This window comes from Cryptotermes secundus, unplaced genomic scaffold, assembly GCF_002891405.2.
Source record: "Cryptotermes secundus unplaced genomic scaffold, Csec_1.0 scaffold318, whole genome shotgun sequence".
Classification (NCBI taxonomy): Eukaryota; Metazoa; Arthropoda; class Insecta; order Blattodea; family Kalotermitidae; genus Cryptotermes; species Cryptotermes secundus.
Window position 1 is genome coordinate 3,611,774 of NW_019730108.1, and position 20,930 is coordinate 3,632,703.

The 20,930-nt window shown below is 40.9% G+C and overlaps 1 protein-coding gene across 6 annotated transcripts in view; it reads left to right on the forward strand.

Annotated features, from left to right (window-relative positions):
* The window catches only part of LOC111866069 (probable G-protein coupled receptor 139), a 65,228-nt gene that overhangs the window by 41,342 nt on the left and 2,956 nt on the right, over positions 1 to 20,930 (forward strand). For 4 of the 6 annotated variants that reach the window (XM_023854615.2, XM_023854617.2, XM_023854614.2 and 1 more), the window contains 3 exons: positions 10,903 to 11,261; positions 15,930 to 16,312; positions 16,862 to 17,367. In XM_023854615.2, the coding sequence (XP_023710383.1) occupies positions 10,946 to 11,261; positions 15,930 to 16,312; positions 16,862 to 17,367 (1,205 nt within the window). In that variant the 5' untranslated portion in view covers positions 10,903 to 10,945. Of the gene's footprint in view, positions 1 to 10,902; positions 11,262 to 15,929; positions 16,313 to 16,861; positions 17,463 to 20,930 lie in introns of all 6 variants that reach the window. The other 2 variants (XM_023854618.2, XM_023854620.2) reach the window with 2 other exon arrangements.

Below are 20,930 nucleotides of genomic sequence, written 5' to 3' on the forward strand. Positions count from 1 at the left end.
CTCACCCCACTCCACTCCAACAGCACTAGCAGCATCAGCAACAACAACAACAACAACAACAACAACAACAACAACAACAATGAGCTGGACGGCTCAAGTACTAACATTTCTGATCTGTATTCAGGAAGGGGCCGATTCGAATCTCGGCCAGAACACCGGCAATCCTGACTGACATTTTCCTCAGTTCCGCTAGGTAAATGCCGGTACAATGTCTGCTTTCTTCCAAAACCTTTCCAATTCACTATTCACTAATAATCGCACTAGCCTGCTCTAATGAGCATCCCACATTATCCAGACAATTGGCTCAAAGATGGCGGTAAGGTTGTCAGCCCTACGCGCCGGCCGCCCCTTTACCCCCAAGAACATTCAAAGGATATTCCTGGTACTCATTACTGTTAGAGGCTGAGTCGACCACAGGGTCATAGTGCGGCTGGAAGGATTTGGTAAATTAAAAAAAAATCCAATGACCTCATCAGGATTCGATCCCGCGACCTTCCGGCTTGTAGCATAGTGCCTCAACCAACTACGCTACCGCGTGCCCCCCAAATAAACTATATACGTAAATTTAAAACGGTAAGAACGACAATAACGATTAAAAAGTCTACGAAATGTAGCAACAGCAGCAGCAGCGGTAATGTAATTCAATTCAATTCAATTCAATTCTTTATTATTTATGTGCTGAGCCAACAGCCGCAAGGCCAATTATAGACTCAGCACAGTGTATGATAGAAGTAGTTACATTCTGGACAAACACAATATAAAGTCAAACAATGATTAAAGGTTAATGTTGGAGGAAAACAAATTAATACATATAAATAACATACATAATAATAATAATTCAATTCAATTAATTCAATTCAATTCAATTCAATTCTTNCCACATGCATACAAAAGGAGCTAATGAAACTGAATCAGTGGTTTTATAGACATCAAACAGTAAACCGTAGCAAGTGGAAGACTTATAGAGATTGTTTACTGGATAAGAAAGCTTTCAGTTAAACTAAAGGCACAGAGAACGCTGAGCCCAACAATAATAAACATTGACATGGCTTTCATTCATGCAGGCTCCGAATTAGTCCGGCTGGCTCACTGCAGTCCCCGTCTGCCCTGACCTGGTTTATTTGATTGCTAAGTTCTGCTGGCTTAACGTCACCAGGAATTTCGGAGATGTTACAGACCTTGCAATAAAGTAACAGCATCAAATTGACGGACACCTGGGTTTCGATTCGCGGCAGGAAGAGAATATTTTTCCTCTCCAGTATGCTCAGACCGGCTTATACAAGTATTCATAGAAACGTCGAATATTTCTTAAGAATACAATATAGTCTGAGAGTCAATTCCAATTTTAATGTCATGTCTCCTCACATGAGTATGCAACCTAATCGTGACACAAAAACAGGCACTTACTAAAACGTTTGAAAATGGTCAGCAATTCATGCACATTGGACAGATATTAAATTATAATTAAAGTAAAAGCAGATTAAATCTGGAAAACGCTTACTAAAATTCGGTGCAGGCTATTTTACTTTTCTGTGTCAAAGTAGAGGTTTACCTTAGTTTTGGGGCTTCCCACGGCGGTGAATTTTAAGATTACCACCTTCTCGAATGTGATGCCTTGTAGTCTGGTAGATGGGTACCAGCGTTTGGGCTTCAATCCTGAAGACGGAGGAAGTAGGCTCTTCCGAAACACTGGTACGTATTTATCAGACTACTCGGTACCACACCCCACAATACCCTGATCTCATTATAATGTTACATAATACTTTGTATTGTTGTGACAACAAAGTGCTAAGGATTGTATGTGGATCTAAGACAGAGGGTGCAATAAATATCTGGAGCACCCTTCCTCAAACTTTCGGCAACTGCGGACCTCTACATAGCGGCCCATCTAGCTATCATAAAAGTCCCCTTAGCCCTAAAGTGCACGTAATTGTGTTTTTTTCTGCTAACGTAAAAATGAAAGTTGCATCTGCCATAAACCACTTCTCATGTATCCACCGATTTAAAGCAATTATTTGAAGCAATGATTCGTCACATGTTTTAATTTAAATTATTTTATTTATCACATGTCATGTAATGTTAATGGACTATATAGTAATGCAGCCCATCTGTTGGACTGCCGCAGAGAACATTTTAACCGTCTGCCTTTCATGCATGTACGCCGTCATCGTTAGTAATTAAAGGCTGGGATGGGTTGGATGGTGGGTTATATTTGTAGATGGAATTGCTTTCGGAGATGTCTATTGCTTCTGCTGAGGTAGTACCGGGAACCAAGTGGGTATGACGGGCGCCAGCAAACTTCAAATTTCGAGGTATTTGTCCTGCTGAACAGTGTCGGTTCGAGTTTCCTTAGTTCAGGAAGATTAGGACTCGCCTAGGATCGTGTTGATAGGCCATGACTTAGGTGAACAGCAGTTGTTCGATGCTGCTGAACCATACACTCAACTTACAACACAAGTCGAAGTACTCAGATGAATAATTATTACCATTGTTGGAGGCAGCTGTACGGGTTCATAGTTGGCTGTAGGACGCATAACAGCTACTATTCACACTGTCTATATGAATTCGTCGTAGGTGGCTTAAGTTCTAATGTACTGGCAGTTGTAACTTAAATTTAGTCCAGAGTTCGCTGATTGCCTAAATAATATTGAAGATAATGGCCTAGAATTTAGCCGGAGCGACACTAGGGCATCTCCGTCGTCGACGAGTGAATATTAGGAAGTGATTCAGCTGAAATTTCTGAAAAGAACCATCGGCTCTGATTTCCAAATTACTGGCCGACAGACATCCCCCTTCATGCGAACAAGCCAAGCTGCAGTGGTTACAGGACCTGAGACAAAGAACTGGGGGGATGTGAACAACACAAGAGGTGAAGCTGGAACATATTTCAGGAACAAGAGGGAATTTCTGAAAGATAAAATTAATAAGCTTGCTGTAAGAATAAGAACATCAGAGACCTGTATGGAGAAATAAACGAATTTAAGAAGGATTGCCAGTCTAGAAGAAAATTAGTGAAGGATGAGAATGATGATCTGCTGGAGATCCCCACAATATTTTGATTAAGTGGAAGAAAGCCAAATTCAAGGTGACATTGCGACTGACAGTCAATCAGTCAGTCTGTCCGTTTTGGTGTCGAGCGCCGGCTGGGTTTCATGACCAGATTTTTCTTCTTGTATGAAAATTACTGTCCCGTCCATGTGAGGCGCTCTCTCTGACGAGAGGTCCGGTCAGTCATTTGTCAGTCATAGTCTGTAGTATGAACTCCATTCTCAGTATGTATATTTATTTACAAATTTACTCGTAATATCTACAGTAGAACTTGGTTATAACGTCATCAAAGGGACCCAAAAATAGTGTCGTTATAAACGAATGTCGTTGTAACCGAAATGGGCACTTCCACAGTAGCCTTATGTTAGTCACGTAAAAATCTACCAAAAACCGAGTTAAAATGTTGCATTTTTTAGTGAAATACGTAGTTAAGTACAGACTAACGTAACATTAACGTGGAATTGCCCAAATGTGTAATATCAAAGACATATTACAGCGCTTTTCACTGACAATACACACCGCACTAATACTGTATATTAAAGGTAGGCCTACTCACCAAATTACAGTAGATTACATCAATTGTTGTGCCTTACTGTACCTAGATACGAGTACAGTAATCACTTATCTTCATCTGTTTCCTGTTACTTGCCCAATACACACTTTCTAAATTACGTTCAATGTCCATATCAGATAAATTCAGGAATGAAAATGACGTTACATACGAGGTTGATGCATTTGTGCATGTCGTACTAAACAAGTTGCTTTATGAGGAATTAGTTCGTACCATTGAATATTTGACGCAATAGACAAGGTGTCGCAGAAACCGATGTTGCTATAACCAAGTTTTACTGTACTTCTATGTACAATATGTACAAGGCCTCTGTCAGTCTAGGCTCAGTACAGGAGACTATGCCCTATTTCTAGTATTATTCGCTACCACGGCAGTCTAGTCACTTGAACGGTCGTATGCCTGACCGCCGCCAAGTTTAAGCCTCTTATACTTTCTATGTCGGACTTCGCCTTCTCAAGTATTGCGAACATTTTCGTTATCGCGATTTCGTATGACTTCTGATTGTTGCCTGCATAATTTTGTTATCTAGTCATATACATCGCGAACCGGCGTGTGCCTTCAAAGATTGTCAAAAGCGCGGAGAACTTTTTCTTGCAGGCGCTGCAATTTCATTAAATGGGTATCTGCCGAGAATTCCCAGGCGGGACTAGCATAAGTCATTTCAGATCTAATGAGAGCTTTGTGGAGGGTCAGCTTAATGTTAGCGTTCTATCTCTCACTTTTAACAATGAATGCACTCTAATAAATGTTATGAAGACATTGGCTTCAATCATTGTATGTGCAATCTCCATGTAACCCTCCTAACGGAGATTGGTCCCGACATACGTATTTTGGACTATTTACAAATGGAATATTTCTTCCATTTGCTGTAAGATGAGACACAGATTTACGACGACTGCGAGAAAAGTAGATCCTTTGAGTCTTATCTTCTTTAATTTCGATCCTCCAGCGCTCACGCCAGGTCTCCATTAAGCTGGAATGTTCTAACAACAAAATTCTCCTTGCGGCCTGTCGCATACAGACACGTGTCGTGCAAAGAGGACTAGATGAAGGCCATGTGTTTGGGGAGCATCATTTATGTACATATTGAAAAGAGTAGGGGATAAAACCGAGCCTTGTGGCACCCCTGCTTGCATTTCCCTTGGCGTTGACATTTCGCCTTCAACCGAAACTCTGAAATTAGATTGTGAGAGAAAGGGCCTAGTAAGTTAGGTCAAACTGTTCAAAAATTCCGATTCTTATGACTTATACACCAAGCCTGAGTGCCGTATGATATCGAAGGCTTTTCCGATGTTCAAGAACACCGCGGCTGTAGATACAAGGTGGTTCAAATATGACCGGGACTGATTTTTTTTAAACCATAATTGCCAAACATTTACTTGCACATGTCAGTCTTCAACGTACTCGCCTCCGGAGTCAACACATTTTTTCCAACGTTCTGGAAGCATCCTGATGCTCTTTTCAAAAAAGGCTTGTGGTTGGCGGCGTATCCACTCCCCAACAGTCTGGATGACGGCTTCGTTGTCCACAAACCACATGCCTTGCAAGTCTGATTTGAGCCTTCCGAACAGGTAGAAATCACTTGGGGCCAAATCGGGACTGTACGGCGGATGTGTCAGAAGGTTCCATTTCAATTTCTGGAGGGTTTCCATTGTTGTTTTGGCCGTATGGGGGCGTGCATTGTCTTGAAGGAAAGCTACCCGCTTTCCACCTGTCTTCCGCTTGGATCGGAAATTTTCCTTTACATCTGTTGCCAGGAAGTCTGAGTAATAAGCTGCAGTGACTGTTCTGGCATCTGTCAGAAAGTGTACATGGATAACCCCCTGCCAGTCCCAGAAGAACGTTGCCATCACTTTTCCTGCCGAACGGCTCCTCCGCGCTCTCTTGGGTTTGGGAGAACTGGTATGCCGCCACTCGCGTGATGACTGCTGGGACTCGGGAATGAAGTAGTGCACCCACGTTTCATTGGTGGTCACTACAGACTTCAAAAATGCATCACATTCGTCTTCAAACTGCTGTAGGAGATGACTGGCAACTTGCATACCCACCATTTTGTTCACGTTTGTCAAAGTGTGTGGTACCCACTGTGCATTCACCTTGCGATAGTGCAGGTGGTATTTCACGATGTCTTCTGTAAATCACATGGTCTTACACTCTGAAGGCGGCTGTTTTCGACGTCTTCGGGTAGAGCTTGAACTCTAGCCTCCACCAGCCGATCATGGGTTTCGTCACAAAAATTATGTGGTGTGAACTGAATTTCCAAACAGTCAGCAATTACGTTGGCTCTCTCGGTTGGATGAAATTTAGGCGTGAAAGAGTATGAATAGAAATTGGTGTCCTTGGTCCATCCTTCTTTAGGAGGGATATCGCTGTGGGCCATATAGCCTAAGCCTTAGGCCCTAAGGTGTGACTTCAATGTTACCCTTTTCTTTTTTTTGTTTCCCACCGTTCAAGTGCCCTTCTACGAGTCATTCGCTCTTACGAATACTTTGGGTTCCATAAAAGCGGGGAACCTCTTAACCATCTGATTAAATCAGTCAGCCAACTATACAGTTATTTGATATACTTTGTTAGCCCTTCAAGACAGCGCCTACTATATGTTGTAACCGCTCCACTGTCACCCACTAATTTAAGTATAATTAGAATGATCAGTAACAAAAATTAATTGCAGGTAACAAGTAATACCCAAGCCGGTGGGACATAGTCACATTCTTGTTTTCAGGAATGGACTTATTCCAAATCTTGATGTTATACAGGAAGCACCCCCTGTGGTTTTTTTCTGACAAATTTTGTTTGCGAGTAGCACGGCGGCAAACTTTGAGAATTCGATCACTGACAGGTCCTGCGTGTCGTAACTTAAAAGTAGGCGGTTTTGAAACCAACGCCAAGCAGGTTATCTGTCAGTGTACTGTCAAAAACGACGTTAGGACTTTAGGCGTCAAAGCCCCAAATTGCAGCTAGCTGATTGGAGATCCAGAAATTGTATGAACCCTAGTTCTCAAAATTACCCAATCAGTGGAATTAAAGGGGAGTGACTTAGCAGAGGAACTGACGTCCAGGGGACCTCAGTGTTTTCACACAAAGAGTCACAAGTTAGTTGACAGACAGTTGCCAAACGGTCGCAAGTGCCTGCTACTCGTAAATAATTCGGAACAAAATCTGTGTTTTTCGCTGTTGGGTATAAATTCAGAGCGCTAAAGAAAGTGTAAATTGTGATAATAACGTCCGTTATACCAGGACTGTGCTAGACAAGGACCTACATATAAGCATCCTTTGTATTGACTGCGTGCCATCAGGTGAAGGGAAGTGCTGATCTCAATAAATGGTCACAGTGTTTAAGTGTAAATTAGCATTGAACCAACTACTTCCCTCCCCGTCCTAAGCGAGGCCCTGGAAACGCCCTGAGAAGGATCCCAGCTCTACCCACAGCTGAACTAGTTGACTATCACCTTTACCCCCTTTCCAAAATAAACCTCCGACTATTGTAAGCCGACACCACCTGAGCTTACTGGCGCCCAACCTAAGAAGAAAGGAGAGGAGCGACGAACACCGCGTGACTAACCAACCAACAAGGGGGGAGTGAAAGTGAGGGAAAAACGGTTACAAAGAGTGAAGAGGTGGAGCCCAACGTAAGGACTGGACGGTTACAATGTACCACTTGCCTTAACATTTCATGCGTTTCGCAGAATAAAGAGCGCTTATTTTCGTAAACAGCATTAACCGAATGGCAGGGCCCAGTGGAAATTTATTGCCTGGTCAATCGACAATAAGTCCGCCCCCCCCCTTTCCCACAGTTTAGAATAGATCAAAATTCTCGAAACTTCGTCACAGTAACACCATATTTCTAGACGCCGTGTCGTAATTCTTCTTTCTTCAGTCTTTATGGATCAGGCCCTCTGCCTCGTTCCGGCTAAGAATTTAGGCTTCAAATCTCAACTCTTACGCAGTCTACTAGGACTCCTTGGATATGGGATGCCTGTGTTAGTAAACAATTTTCATTTACAGTGCCGTAGACCTATAGAATATTTAAATGTATGTCAATTAGTGGTCACATTGTGAGCAAAGATGCAGCAGAAATCAATTTTTATTTAATGAAAAGCCAGAGAGAACGAAGGTTTGTAAAATGCACACCTCCTAAAATGGTGTGGCCCCAAACCCCTGTGCCTTCGAGAGAACTGTGACGACTATTGTTTATAATGGAGACGCAATGTGTTCTCTGTGAGGCACGAGCTGAATTTTAAATGGTATTCAGACAAACTTCATGCTTCAAAAGATTATAGTGCCTTAGAAGACAGACTCTGACTGACATATTTATGCGTCTGTACTTTGATTCACTCGACGACACAACAGATATAGATTGCTTCTATTAATATGGCGTGGCAAAGCAAGTTGCGTTATGTAATCGTCACTGACAGTTTCTGCCTGCACATTTGGTGCTGAAAATGGAATCCTGTTCGCTGCTACTACAAGAGGAAGAAGGTTTCAGATTACTGTACAACGTCACTTATCGCGTTCCAAATAATATAGGCTTGAGATAGCGAGCTAAACAGTTGGGGGGGGGGGCTTCCGAGTTAACCCTTTAAAGCAGGGCTGCTCAAATTCTAACCACTGACGGGCAGCACTGTACTTCCGGTACCTAGCCACCGGTCACTTTATAAAAAATTTTCTAATATACGAGATTGCTAGATTTTATCGATACTGTATACAATCATGTAACCATATTAATTCCACGTTGTTTATTACGTATCTTGTGAAATCAGTCTAAGAATTACGCAGGATGTTTATTGCAAGCACTTTTCATAAAGTTTCTTTTTTCCAACAGATTCGCCACTTTTCTTTTAAGAAGACGGTGAATTTTTGACCTAAAGTAAAACGATACAAGATGCATTCTTAGAAGAAATGAGTAAAACCGTAGAACATATTTTATGTCCGTTCCACAGCTCAGGCGGTTAGTTGCTGGCTTCCCACCGCAGCGGCCCGCGTTCGAAACCGAATCAGGTCATGTGAGATTTGTGGTGGACAAAGTGACACTGAGGCAGGTTTTCTCAGAATACTTCGGTTTCCCCTGCCAATCTTCATTCCACCAGCTGCTCCACAATCACCCTCACCTATCATCTGGGGCTGGTACAATAGGCCAATAGTGGCCGCAGTACAAGGGACTTAGTCCCACCCCACCAAGAATAATAATAAAAAATAACATATTTTGAGTGACGGAAGGATGCTCTCGTGGACGGCACATGCGGGTCTTGTGCATTGAGTTGGACAGCCCTGCTTTAAAGCACGGTGATAACCATACGTACCAACTAATTTAATATTAAAAGAGCTCAGGATTTGGCCCCTATATTGTATTTGTGTGTTTCTTACGATTCTCAGAATAAAGAGCAGTTATTTCGCTACATAGAATTAACCGATCGGTCTTTGTGATTGAGAAATAATGTGTTTTCTGCGATGTAGGAATTCGATTGTTAATTTAGTTATTCAGAGGAACTTCAGTCTTCCTGTGGTTAACTATCTCTAACTAACTTGACGATACAGTGTAACCGATTGAGATGAGACAAGCTCACTTAGTGCAATTTCCCATAAAACTAGGATACAAAAATTTTTTAGCCCTGCACACGCTCCGAGTTTTTACTGACCACTACATTTCTGGGAAGGAGCCGCAGTCAGATTTTTACTTGTCTATAAATATTGCTGCTGTAAGACTCTCGACATTTTAAGAGCCCGCCTCCAATTTTAAACAGTTTAAGAACATGGGGAAGTGGGCAAAAGTGGACGAAGAGAAAGCTACATCGGCCGATAAAAATGATACGGGGATGACAATAAATATTGAAAGGTAAGCTAATATAACATTGTTTCTTGGCGTGCGTAACGACATTTTTCAACTGTGTACCGCAGGTTAAATAACAGCATGATGTCTACGAGTTACGTTTAAGGAAATGGTCACACTCATTTAAGGAGTCATAGCATTTACCAATATCGTCTGAGGATACTGAAGAAAAGTGTCGATCAATATACGTATACAGTCTCTAGTCTGAAATTCCATACAACCTTCCAAATACTGGAGAGATATAAAAATTGTGCTCAAGATAAATTTTAAGATAAGCAGGAAAGGGTTTAATTTTTTTTAATTCGCTTAGTGGGGGGTGGAGCCCAACTGGGTCCACTCAGCACGGCGGCCACTGATTGGCCTATTGTAGCCTGCCCCGGGTGATTATGATGATGGAGAATTTGGTGGAATGAAGATTGGCAGGAGAAACCGAAGTACTCGGGGAAAACCAGCCCCAGCGCCATTTTGTCCACCACAAATCCCATTTGACCAGACCCAGGATCGAACCCGGGCCGCCGCGGTAGGAAGCCAGCAACTAACCGCTTGAGCTATGGCGCGGCCTCTAGCAGGAAAGTGTTACTTTCCTTGTCATCATCACAACTGTATAGAAACAAAAATTTAAAGGAGGATTAAAATTCAAATCGAGAAATGAAAAATTCTTCCTATAATTGAGAAAGAAAACAAATTGGGAATGTGAATTCAGATCTCATCCCAAAACTGTAACTCATCGTTTTCATATTGTCCATCCAGCCTCCTAGTCAATGCATACCAAGGGCTCTTTCCTTGGAGGTAAAGCGGCTGGGGCGTGAAGCTGACGACTCAACTCCAACTAGTGCCGAGGTCAAGAATACATGGGTCTATACATTCACTCCCTCATATGACTTCATGGCGTAGTGCTTAATTAGTTAAGTACAGGGTCAACTTTACCTTTGTAACAGTCATAGCTACAGTACATGTTAGCAAGAATACTATATACATTTTATTTCTATTGGGGAGTGTTCTGTGAGGTCGATATGGGGCCTATCCAGCCCTTAATCAGCAGGTACCGGTGTTAAAACGGCCGGGGCATAAAACCGAGCACTTATCTCTCGTCGGTACCCAAGTTAGTTATGGCTGGAACATATCCCCACACCCTTATAACCCCACATACTGTGGTGCTTAGCTAGGACACCTTTACTTTTAACTTCACTAGACGTATTGATGTCTCTGTGCATAAGCTTAATGCCAGGAATGCGTTGAAGTGAGTGGAGAAAAGCTCCACATATTCTGTCATTGATGGGGATGAATGGTAGCCAGTAGACGCTGTGTAAGACGTTGTTTGGGTCCCAAATCCGGTCTCTAGATGGTGGTGACAAGGAGAAAAGTCCCTGCTTCTGCCGAGAATCAAATTCCTATTTAACTGATGACCTTAGTAATCTCATTAGCTACATCTGATGATCATTTGTTTCCTTTACAGAATCAGTATTTTACTGCTGAAAAATTGACCGTCGGTCTAACCAATGGCAGACAATCACACAGGCGAAGAGCTGTCTGCTCAGTTCAGAGATGCTTCCAGGTTCTGGATACAGCGTGTGTTTGTGCCCCTGGTGGTGGGGGTCGGTCTTCTGGGGAATGTAGTTACCATCGTAGTCTTGACACGCAGAAGGATGCGCAGCTCCACCAATGTATATCTGACAGCCCTTGCTGTGTCAGATCTCCTCTACCTCATGTTTGTCTTTACTCTCTCATTCATGCACTACCCCAGCATACATGGACCCTCATACCAATGGTACTGGCACTATTATGGCTTTGGAATATGGTTCACTGATGCAACCAGTAAGTTTCAGGCATTCTCTATATGGAAAATGTAGTATATACACTGATTAATTCTGGACACACACATTTTCCATCACATCACAATTTTATATTTCCAATTTTGAGCCAAATAAGTGCATTTTTACATGTCTGTATGTCTTCTTACCGTCTTATAAATTTTGTCATCATAATATGACAAAATTATGCTTCTCAAGGGTTTATTCTCATTTAAATACTATTATTTCAAATTGTGTTATAGATGGTATGTATATTCATGTCTTGCATACCTTGTTACAACTCTCTGACTGATGTCAATTATGTATTTGGGTTGTTATGCCATACAGATGTGAGCAATGTTGGAGACTTTTGAGGCATATGCTGCCTCAATTTTCAGTGTCAAAATGCGTAGGTTACTGAAATTCTGTGCACATATAGCGTTCTGTTTTGAAAAGTAACAGGGGTAAAGGGGAGCTAGAGTTTGGATTGGTGCCAAATCGCCACTCTATTTGCACCAATCCCACATTGATTCTCAAAAGAGAATGCTACGTAATATGCTAATTCCCACCGTATGTTGCCCCCCCTAAACCCCCTGCTTTTCAAAACAGAACGTTGAGTGTAGAAGGAAACTCACCAACCTACACATTTTAACCCTGGTGATGGAGGCAGCATGTACCTTAGAAACGTTTTTATATTGTCCACATCGAGATGGAACATCAATAATTAAACACTGTGGAAGCTTGAAATCAATAATTTTCCAACTGGAAATCTTATGATCAGTGTACCTGATGTAGTCAAAGATAGCTTATGCCATACACATGCTTGAAAAAAGTGAAAAGTTGTTTGCTGTACTATTCATATCTCATTGGCCTTGACTTTAATTTGTTTGACTAATTACTTAAATCCGCAGGAACATGGCAGCGTAGTGGTTGAGGGGCTATGCTACAAGCCAAAAGGTCGCAGGTTCAAGTCCCGATGAGGTCATTAGATTTTTTTCAGTTGACCTAATCCTTCCAGCCGCACTAGGCCCTGGGGTTTACTCAGCCTCTAACAGAAATGAGTACCAGGAATTAAATAATTTTCCTGGGGAGTAAAGCGTGGCCGGTGTGTAAGGCTGACAACCTTACCGCCATATTCAAGCCAATTGTCTAGATAGTGTGGGACCCTCAACGTCTCACAACCCTATGGGCCTTCACGGCCTGGTACAGGGACAGAAGCTAATAGTCACTCGCCTAGTCAAGGAATTTCCCAAACCTGGGAACCTGGAACATGATGATTCAGCGTTGTGTTCTGATATTTTCATGCCTTGGCCCTAGCTTCACCCAGATGACTCTAGTTCCGCACCCTCCCACCAAATTTCTTTAAGACCCATTTTAATGTTACCCTCAATTTATGCATTACTGTCCCATGTGGTCTAATATTTACAGTTTTCTGATTAAAATTATGTGTGTACATGTCCCTCCATTCTGTCCTTTATTTCATGATCCTAATGATACCCATATTTGCAAAGGAGTACAAATTATTAAGCTCTTCTATACAATTTTCTATGAAAAGTTAAAGATGTAAATCTATATTATATGTCATATGCAATTCTTACTACATAAAATTTGTTTCATGCAATACATTGGACCAACTGAGATCTAAAATAAATTCATGTGACAACTTCTAATGTAGACCCCAACACCAGATTTGTTCAAAACCAATTAAGGAGCTTCAGAAATGAAGCATGCTAGTAGGGTGATACTACATCCATATTATCTACGTATTCATTTAATCTAATGAATCATTTGTATCACTGGCCATTAGTTGCTGTGTCTTTCCCTTACTCCCCAGCCATAATTAGGTCTCATAAAAACAAAGGTAAATGTTAGAATGTAAATTGTAAAATTGTCCCTGTGCTTAACAAACTAAGCACTACACCATGAAGGCATATGATAGAGAGGCTGTATAGATTCACGTTTTCTTGGCTTCAGCTGTGCTATCCCAGCTGCTCCATAAGAACAAAGGCTTATCAGTAATGTTGAGCTTAATGTTCTCAACCTCATATTGTGTTTATACGAAAAGCTCATATTCGTATAACTACTTAACACAACAAAATGCAACCACTCAAAATCATCTCATAAAGTTTAGTTGAAAACCAACGAGAAGAATGTCATGCAATGGGGGGTGGGCCAGTTCCAGTTTTGTTATGCAGCACAGAGCCAAGTGACCTTCAATACTGGGCAAAGACTGAGCTAGCTCTTCATCTTCATCTTCATCTTCATCTTTGTTGCTTATTACTGCATATACTTATGTTGCCTTGTTTATGTACCACTTGTTCAGCATTCAAACCACCCATTTTCCTTGGCTAAACAATGAACTGTGACAATGCTGTAATGCACTAAACTGCTTAGTACAGAAATATCTCATACCACAGCCCAGCAAAAACTAAGGGCCCCAGCTGAAGGTTATCCTCAACCCCTAGAGTGACTGGCTGTTGTATTTCCTATGGAAGGTAAAGTTTCGTAAGAAAAGGTGTGGACTATAGTATAAAAACCCATTAAAATGCAAGAAGGAATCATTCCTTTCATATCTTCATCCTTCATTCCAACTCTTCCTTTTCTTTAACCCTTTTCCTTGTTCCCTTATTTCTCCTTTAGAACAGTGAATTAAGTTACATCTCCACCCTTTGAATGACCCAGTGTCAAACACAGAAATCCCACTTCTGTAAGTGAAAACTACTATGCTGTGAGGACCCACAGACAGGCACACAGAGAGACGTACACACACACACAAGAAGGCATACACATGCAAAGAGAGAAACCATATATATACAACAGATAACAACAGATAAAAATTTAAATTTTTTTTTTCCCCTGGATCATATTTAGTCTCTCTTATAAGAGATTTAAACCACTGGTTCCAAACCTGTCAACAAAAATCCTCTAGCTCATAGAGTTTCTGAGGCATAAGAAAATGAAATGTCTAATGTTTGGGAATTCAGTTACTTTTATTTATTATTACATTACACAGCTGATATAGAAAAATATAACAGGAAATACTTACTTATATTTAGAGTAATATTAAACGTACACAGTGTGTCCAGGTTCTATTAGGAGTGTGTACATTAAAAATACAAGACATGAATTATTTTCAAAATTTCACTCTTTTTATTCAAAATAGTCTCCTGAACCAATACATAGCTGGAATCGATTGAAAAGTCTTCGAAGACAGTCACTGTACTCCTTTTGTGGAATCGCACCTAAAACTCCGGTATATCAACTTTCGATGTCCTGGTTGGTGTCGTGACGGTCTCCTTTCATCGCCAACTTAACTTTTGGGAACAACTAGAAATCTGCTGGAGCAAAATCTGGTGAATATGGAGGGTGATCAAGGACCGTGTTCCCTTTTCTGGCCCAAAAGTCGTGCACGATCTTCGATTGGTAGAGTGGGGCATTGTCACGGAGGAGCGACCAGGAACCTTGCTCTCGCTATTCAGGTTTAATTGGAAGAATTTTCGTCCACAAACGATTGCGGACTCCAAAATAATAATCAGAATTCTGGCAGAAATTTCTTGTGAATCATTCCTTTGGAATCGAAGAAAACGGTTAGCAGTGTCTTTACTTCACTCTTTTGCATGGCACTTTCTTTGGCTTCGGCTTCTTTGGGCTCATCCACACTGCACTCTGCCGCTTTGTGATAGGCTCATATTGAAAGCACCATATCTTGTCACCAATAACAATCGATTTTGTAAATTTTGTATCACTTTGGGCCGACCGTAACATATCTTTGCAGTGCTCCACTCCGGCATGTTTTTCATCGCCTGACAGCGCGTGCGGTACAAACTGCACACAGACCTTCCGTTTGCCAAAATCCTCCGACAAAATTTGATGCACAGTATTGGTATTCCCAAAAGCTCTTCGATGAGTCTTGCAGAAACTCATCTGTCTGATGCAAGGATTTCGGTCACTTTTTTTCACATTTTCTTCAGTTCAACTTGTTCTCAGCTTTGATGCACATGGGGCGACTTCAATGTCCTCCCTGCTGTCACGATATACAGCATACCATCGAAAAATGTTTGAGCGACTCAAACAATCACTACCATACACACTTTTCATCATTTTGTACGCTTCTCCGGCTGTCTTGCCTAACTTTAAACAAACTTTGATGTTGCCTCTCTGTTCAACCTCCATTTTCCGATGAGTGTCAGAACAGTACTGTTACATTCAAGGTCAGAACACATGATGCAGCGATGCTTGCACTTTAAAATTATAAGACAGCCACAGCTGAAACTTCAAGAATCTTAACGCAACAACTTGCCAACAAATGGTATTGTAGGGCAAAATAAAAAAAAAATAGTCCTAACAGATCCTGGGCATACAGTGTATGAAAGTAGTTTATATGTGTGTACCACTTTTCTTTTTGTCCTTTTGCCTCCCTCCCTCCCTTTTTTAGTGCATTCTGATATCATCAATCCAACCTTGGTGTCCACACTGTGGAAGGTGGGCAGCAGGCAGTATAGGATAGCCTCATTAGAGAGAAACACTGGAATGATACTAACGTTGTTGTGGTCCAACAGTAGGCTCTTGCAAGCTCAGTGATGGACTCTCAGATTCAGATCTTTGTTGCTGGTTGAATAACTATAAACTGTTCAAGGAAGATCATGTACCTACTTTACCATTCACCTGTGTGACACGCTTATGTTCTTTTCAGCTTATACATCCATATGGCTGACTGTTTCCTTCACTGTTGAGAGGTACATTGCAGTGTGCCACCCAATGCGTGGCCGGTTAATCTGCACAGAGTCCCGTGCCAGGAAGGTGATTGTGTTGGTGTACTTCTTCTGCTTTGTGACTACAGTAACCACCCCCTTAGAGTATGAAGCAATTGTGACACAGGACCCTAAAGACAATTCTACCCAGATTTTCAGTTCGAACTTTACCAAAATATATCACAACAAGACTTATCGCACTGTGTTCTACTGGTTCACAACAGTCACCTTCATATTTGTTCCACTAATTCTTCTTGGAATTTTCAACTCATTCCTGATCCATGCTGTTCACAAGAGTCAGCAGCAGCGATGCAGAATGACACAGGTCTGTATGCTGAGCAAAAACTGGACACCAGTTATCCAGCGGATTAAGTACGGAATAAGTGGGCTCAGAGCAAGGTCTAATGGTGAGCTATTTTGAACAGCTTTCAGGAAAGGAAATTGTGACTCTGTGCTATGGATTTATAACAGTTAGCTGATTACTTAAATGTTTAGTTAATTAATGTTCAGGTATGATGTCTTTAAGAGAGCAGGTTGTGGGCTACACTTACTGAAGCATGCATCCAGCAAAGACAGCAAATAATTACACTGCACTAATTGTTTTCATACAAACAAAAGTCCTGAAAATTCTTCATGATTTGGCATGGCAGTACTTGTTATTCATATTATGCTCTGGTAGATAGGAATCAACATTTTGAAAAAGTATACTGCCTTAATCTACAGGGTTGAAGAATTAAGGCCATAAGCCAACCCTGAGGATGGAAGCAGCCTGCTTATACGAAACGTTTCTATTCATCTACCATGCAGAATACCACACTTTGAATATTCACTACTGCAAAAATCTGAAATCTTATAAAATATTGTTATGTTTCAGGTTGAGCAAAGTGATAGCATCCAGACACAGGAAAATAAGATTACCATAACTCTAATTGCTGTGGTGATCCTGTTTATGGTTTGCCAGATTCCTACTGCCATTACTCTAATTTACAATCTATTTCACCAGCCACCTATGAATTCGGTTGAAGAGAACATTGGTCTTGGCTTAGGGAATATTTTTAACTTCCTTGTCACTGTCAATGCATCTTGTAACTTTATGCTTTACTGTGCTTTGAGTGATAAATACCGGCGAACGTTTCTACTTACGTTTCTGCCATCATGTTATCATCCTCCAAGCCCAAGTCGCCACAGTACTGTATTCAGCTCATTGTATGATGGCCGATCTACACTTCGTCAAAGTGTGCACACATCTTCCATTCGTGGCTGTAGCACAAATGGTGACAATGTGAAGGCATTCAAACGTGCTTCAAACTATAATGCCAGGATCCAGAACAACGAAGCTCAGCCATCTCTGCATCCAGCCGAGAATAATGTTCCATCACTGTTAGTTGAATCACATTACAACTGGTCATCTTTTATTCTGAAATAATATAAACATTTCTACACACAGGCATAGTTATAGATGAGAATGAGAAAAGGTGAAGTAATCTTCAATAGGTAACCAATAAATCAGAATATATGGAGAAATCACCGAGAACATGGCGAAGTTCAAATATCATGCCATGAGAGTAATAAATTAAAATGATATTCATGTCAAAATTAAAGGCAAATGAAATTCAGTTCAGAATCTTATTTAAATGCCTAAAGGTTGAAATATGCAAAACGGTAATTTTATCTGTTGTTTTATAATGCAGGGATGTAACACATTTTCACTGTCTGGTGGCAGTTTGCTCTCAGACATTACTAACCAGTAAACTAATAAAAAGTTAAGCTAGCCATCAGTGTTGCTCCAGTTCTGCCTGGTGGACTTAATGAGATAACTACTGCTGCACATTTCTGAGATTTTTTTTCTTCATATTCTTAGTTTGTGCATGGTTTTGAGAGCAGCACAGAAACACGCTTCATTTTAGATGGGTTCCTAATTTAATTTAAAATAATGAACAAGGTAATAAAACATTGTGTTTTCTTGTTAACTTTCTCTGTTCAGCTACACTAACGGGTAATCATATGCAGAGTATATACATGAAGTAACAGCAAAAATATATCTTACTAAGAAGCATTATGGCTTAGTGAAATAATGGAATTTAATAAATGAGTAGTGGCTCCAGATGAAAACATAGAAAAACTTGTAATCGTGGGTAATAGCCAAAGTCTCAGTGGTGCCATATTTTACACCAGTGCATTGGTTTTGTCACACATGCACTAAGGGAGGAACATAGATTGTGTTTCAGAACAGTGTTGGGGGATATTTGAGGATAAGTAGGCGGAAGAGATGAAGGTTAGAGAAAACGATATAATGAGAAGGTTCATAATTTGTACTCTTCGCCAAATATTATTGGGGTGTACAAATCGAGGATGATAGGATGAGCAAGAATAAAGGAGCATGAGAGAATGAAAATCTAGGACAAAATTATGGTCATAAATCCGAAGGGAATAGTAGCTCTAAGTGTATTTTATTTATCAATGTAAAAGGGAGAATAATACTAAAATAAATCATAAGAAACAGTATGAAGGGATGGATTGTATTGTATGAGGGAGAGTCATTAAATAGGCCACAAATGGAAGCAAAACAGTTGCAATGGACATAATAGGTTTTCTGTGAGTATCACTAGGTTGCAGCAAATTCGGTTTCATGCCAGTCTAAGTAGCAGAAGTGCATGCACATGTTCAGAGGCTGGTTTCAGTAGTCAAAATGGTGACTGAACTTGATGAGAGTACTATCAAAGAGCAGGGTTCTGTTGTGTGTTTTTCGTGGGCAAAAGACTCAATGAAAGGGATATTCACACAAAAATGTTTCCTGTTTATGGTGGGAAGTTTTTGTCGCATAAAGCGGTTTACAACTGAGTCAAATTCTGTCAAGCACATTCAGAAGTCGCAGATAATGCCCAACCAGATCTCCTTCTTAAGATTTCCACAGAAGCAGCTGTTGCAGCAGATAGAACAGTTGATTTAGCTGACAGGAGGATAACGATAGACAGTGTAGCAACTGCACTAGGGTGTTCCCATCATTTAGCATAAAGCATAATGCCTGATCATTTGAAGTTTTGGAAAGTGTGCGCACAGTGGGGGTGGGTGCCCAGAGAATTGAAGGATCGAAGAAAAATTAACTGAATGGGCCTCTTACGGTATGCAGATGATGGAGAAGATACTTGTATGTTTAACAGGATTGTTACTGGAGACAAATCATGGGCGCATCACTACCAATCCAAATCAAAACCTGCTTCAATGCAATGGAATCATCCCAGTTCACCTTCAACCAAACAGTGTAACGTAATGAGTACACCATCAGCTGGGAAGGTTATGCTTATCTTGTTTTGGGGATCTCAGGGAGTATTGTTAGCCCATTTTCAGAAGCATGAAGAAAATGTGAATTCTGCATCGTACTGTGAAATTCTGCTGAAGCTTCAGGAAGCAATTCACAGAAAACATCCAGGCCAATTGCAACAAGGGTACTGCTTCATCATGACAATGCCATACCCCAAACAGCTTGAACAACCCAGAAGAGAATTGAAGAACTACAATGGGAACTTCTTGAACATCTGCCTTACATTCAAGACATTGACCCTAGTGACTTCCATCTGTTTGGTCCAGTAAAAACTACCTTGGTGGCAAAATCTCACTGGTGATGAAGAGGTTGAAATGGAGGTGCAGAAGTGGCTAAGACTAGAGTCAGAAACTTCTAGGCTGTGGGTTTTGATGCAGTGGTAAAGCGATGGGACAATTTATCAATGCTGGTGGAGGCTATGTCAAAAAATATATGCTTTTCCCAGGTTTGAATATCACATATTTTATGTTTTATATCAATTTGTGACCTATTTACTGACTCTCCCTCCTATAAACTCAGAACAGAGTCCAGTGGGAGGCCTCTGTGGACATAGTAGTAAATATCTGTTCCAGAAGAGCATACAGAAACACAGCAAACAAATCAAATCTCATCCAAAAATGTCTTGGCTTAAATTTAATATTGGCATTTTCTCCATACTGCATGTAACATTCTTATTGACACAGCTCACTCAGTCTCAAGACTCTGTGAAATGGGGTACACTACTCAAAGGTGATAAAATATGACAAGTTTTGTATTTCACTTTCTAACTCAGCTGTGGATACAACTACTTATACCTTATGTGATATTTAAATAAGAATAATATTCATTAGGCTTATTAAACAGAATCATATAATGATATATTTGTTATATGCTGAGTCATCTCAGAATTGTTAATAGGTAACACCGACAGGCTGGTGTAACAATAGAATGAAGTAAGTAGTTCAAATTTCTGCCAACCTAATGTTTTTCGGTATTCTCATTGAGGTTCATATCTCCAGGTAAATGCCTGGACTGTACTTGCAAACATGCCATTACTGTTTCCTTCCAAATCCATATCCCATTCAACACCCACTAACTAATGTGTTTGAAAATATATCTTTAAGTAACATATAAATCATATAATGCAAATTAAAATACATATATATGCTTAAACAAACAGCCATCCAGAAGAAATAGAGTCTGAGGAGGAGTATGAGGAGATCCCTAAGGAAGAGGCCTCAGTGGAAACTTTTAGAGCACTAAAGGAGCAGTATGGTGACCGGAATCTAGCCTTAGGGCACCGAACGCCTAAGAAACGGAGCCAGGGAGAGGATGGGTCCCGGAAGAATTTGGCCTCTGCCCGTAGATGGATGACCCGCTGTGCAGGAACGGCAAGGCATATGGGACGCGATAATAAAGGACCGGCGGTCAAACAAAGGCAACGGATGCGCGAGGAAGGCAGCAACAGAATAAGGGCCCAAGACTTCAAGGAGCAACTATGTCTTAGGAAAGAGAGGGCATTTGGCAGGATCTTCGTGAAGACCGTAGAGCTGGAGGTCGCAAAGCGAATAGTCGGAACTTCCATTCGACTGTGGGAAGTGAATGTTAAGATATTTTGGAAACGGAAGAAAAAACTGCACAC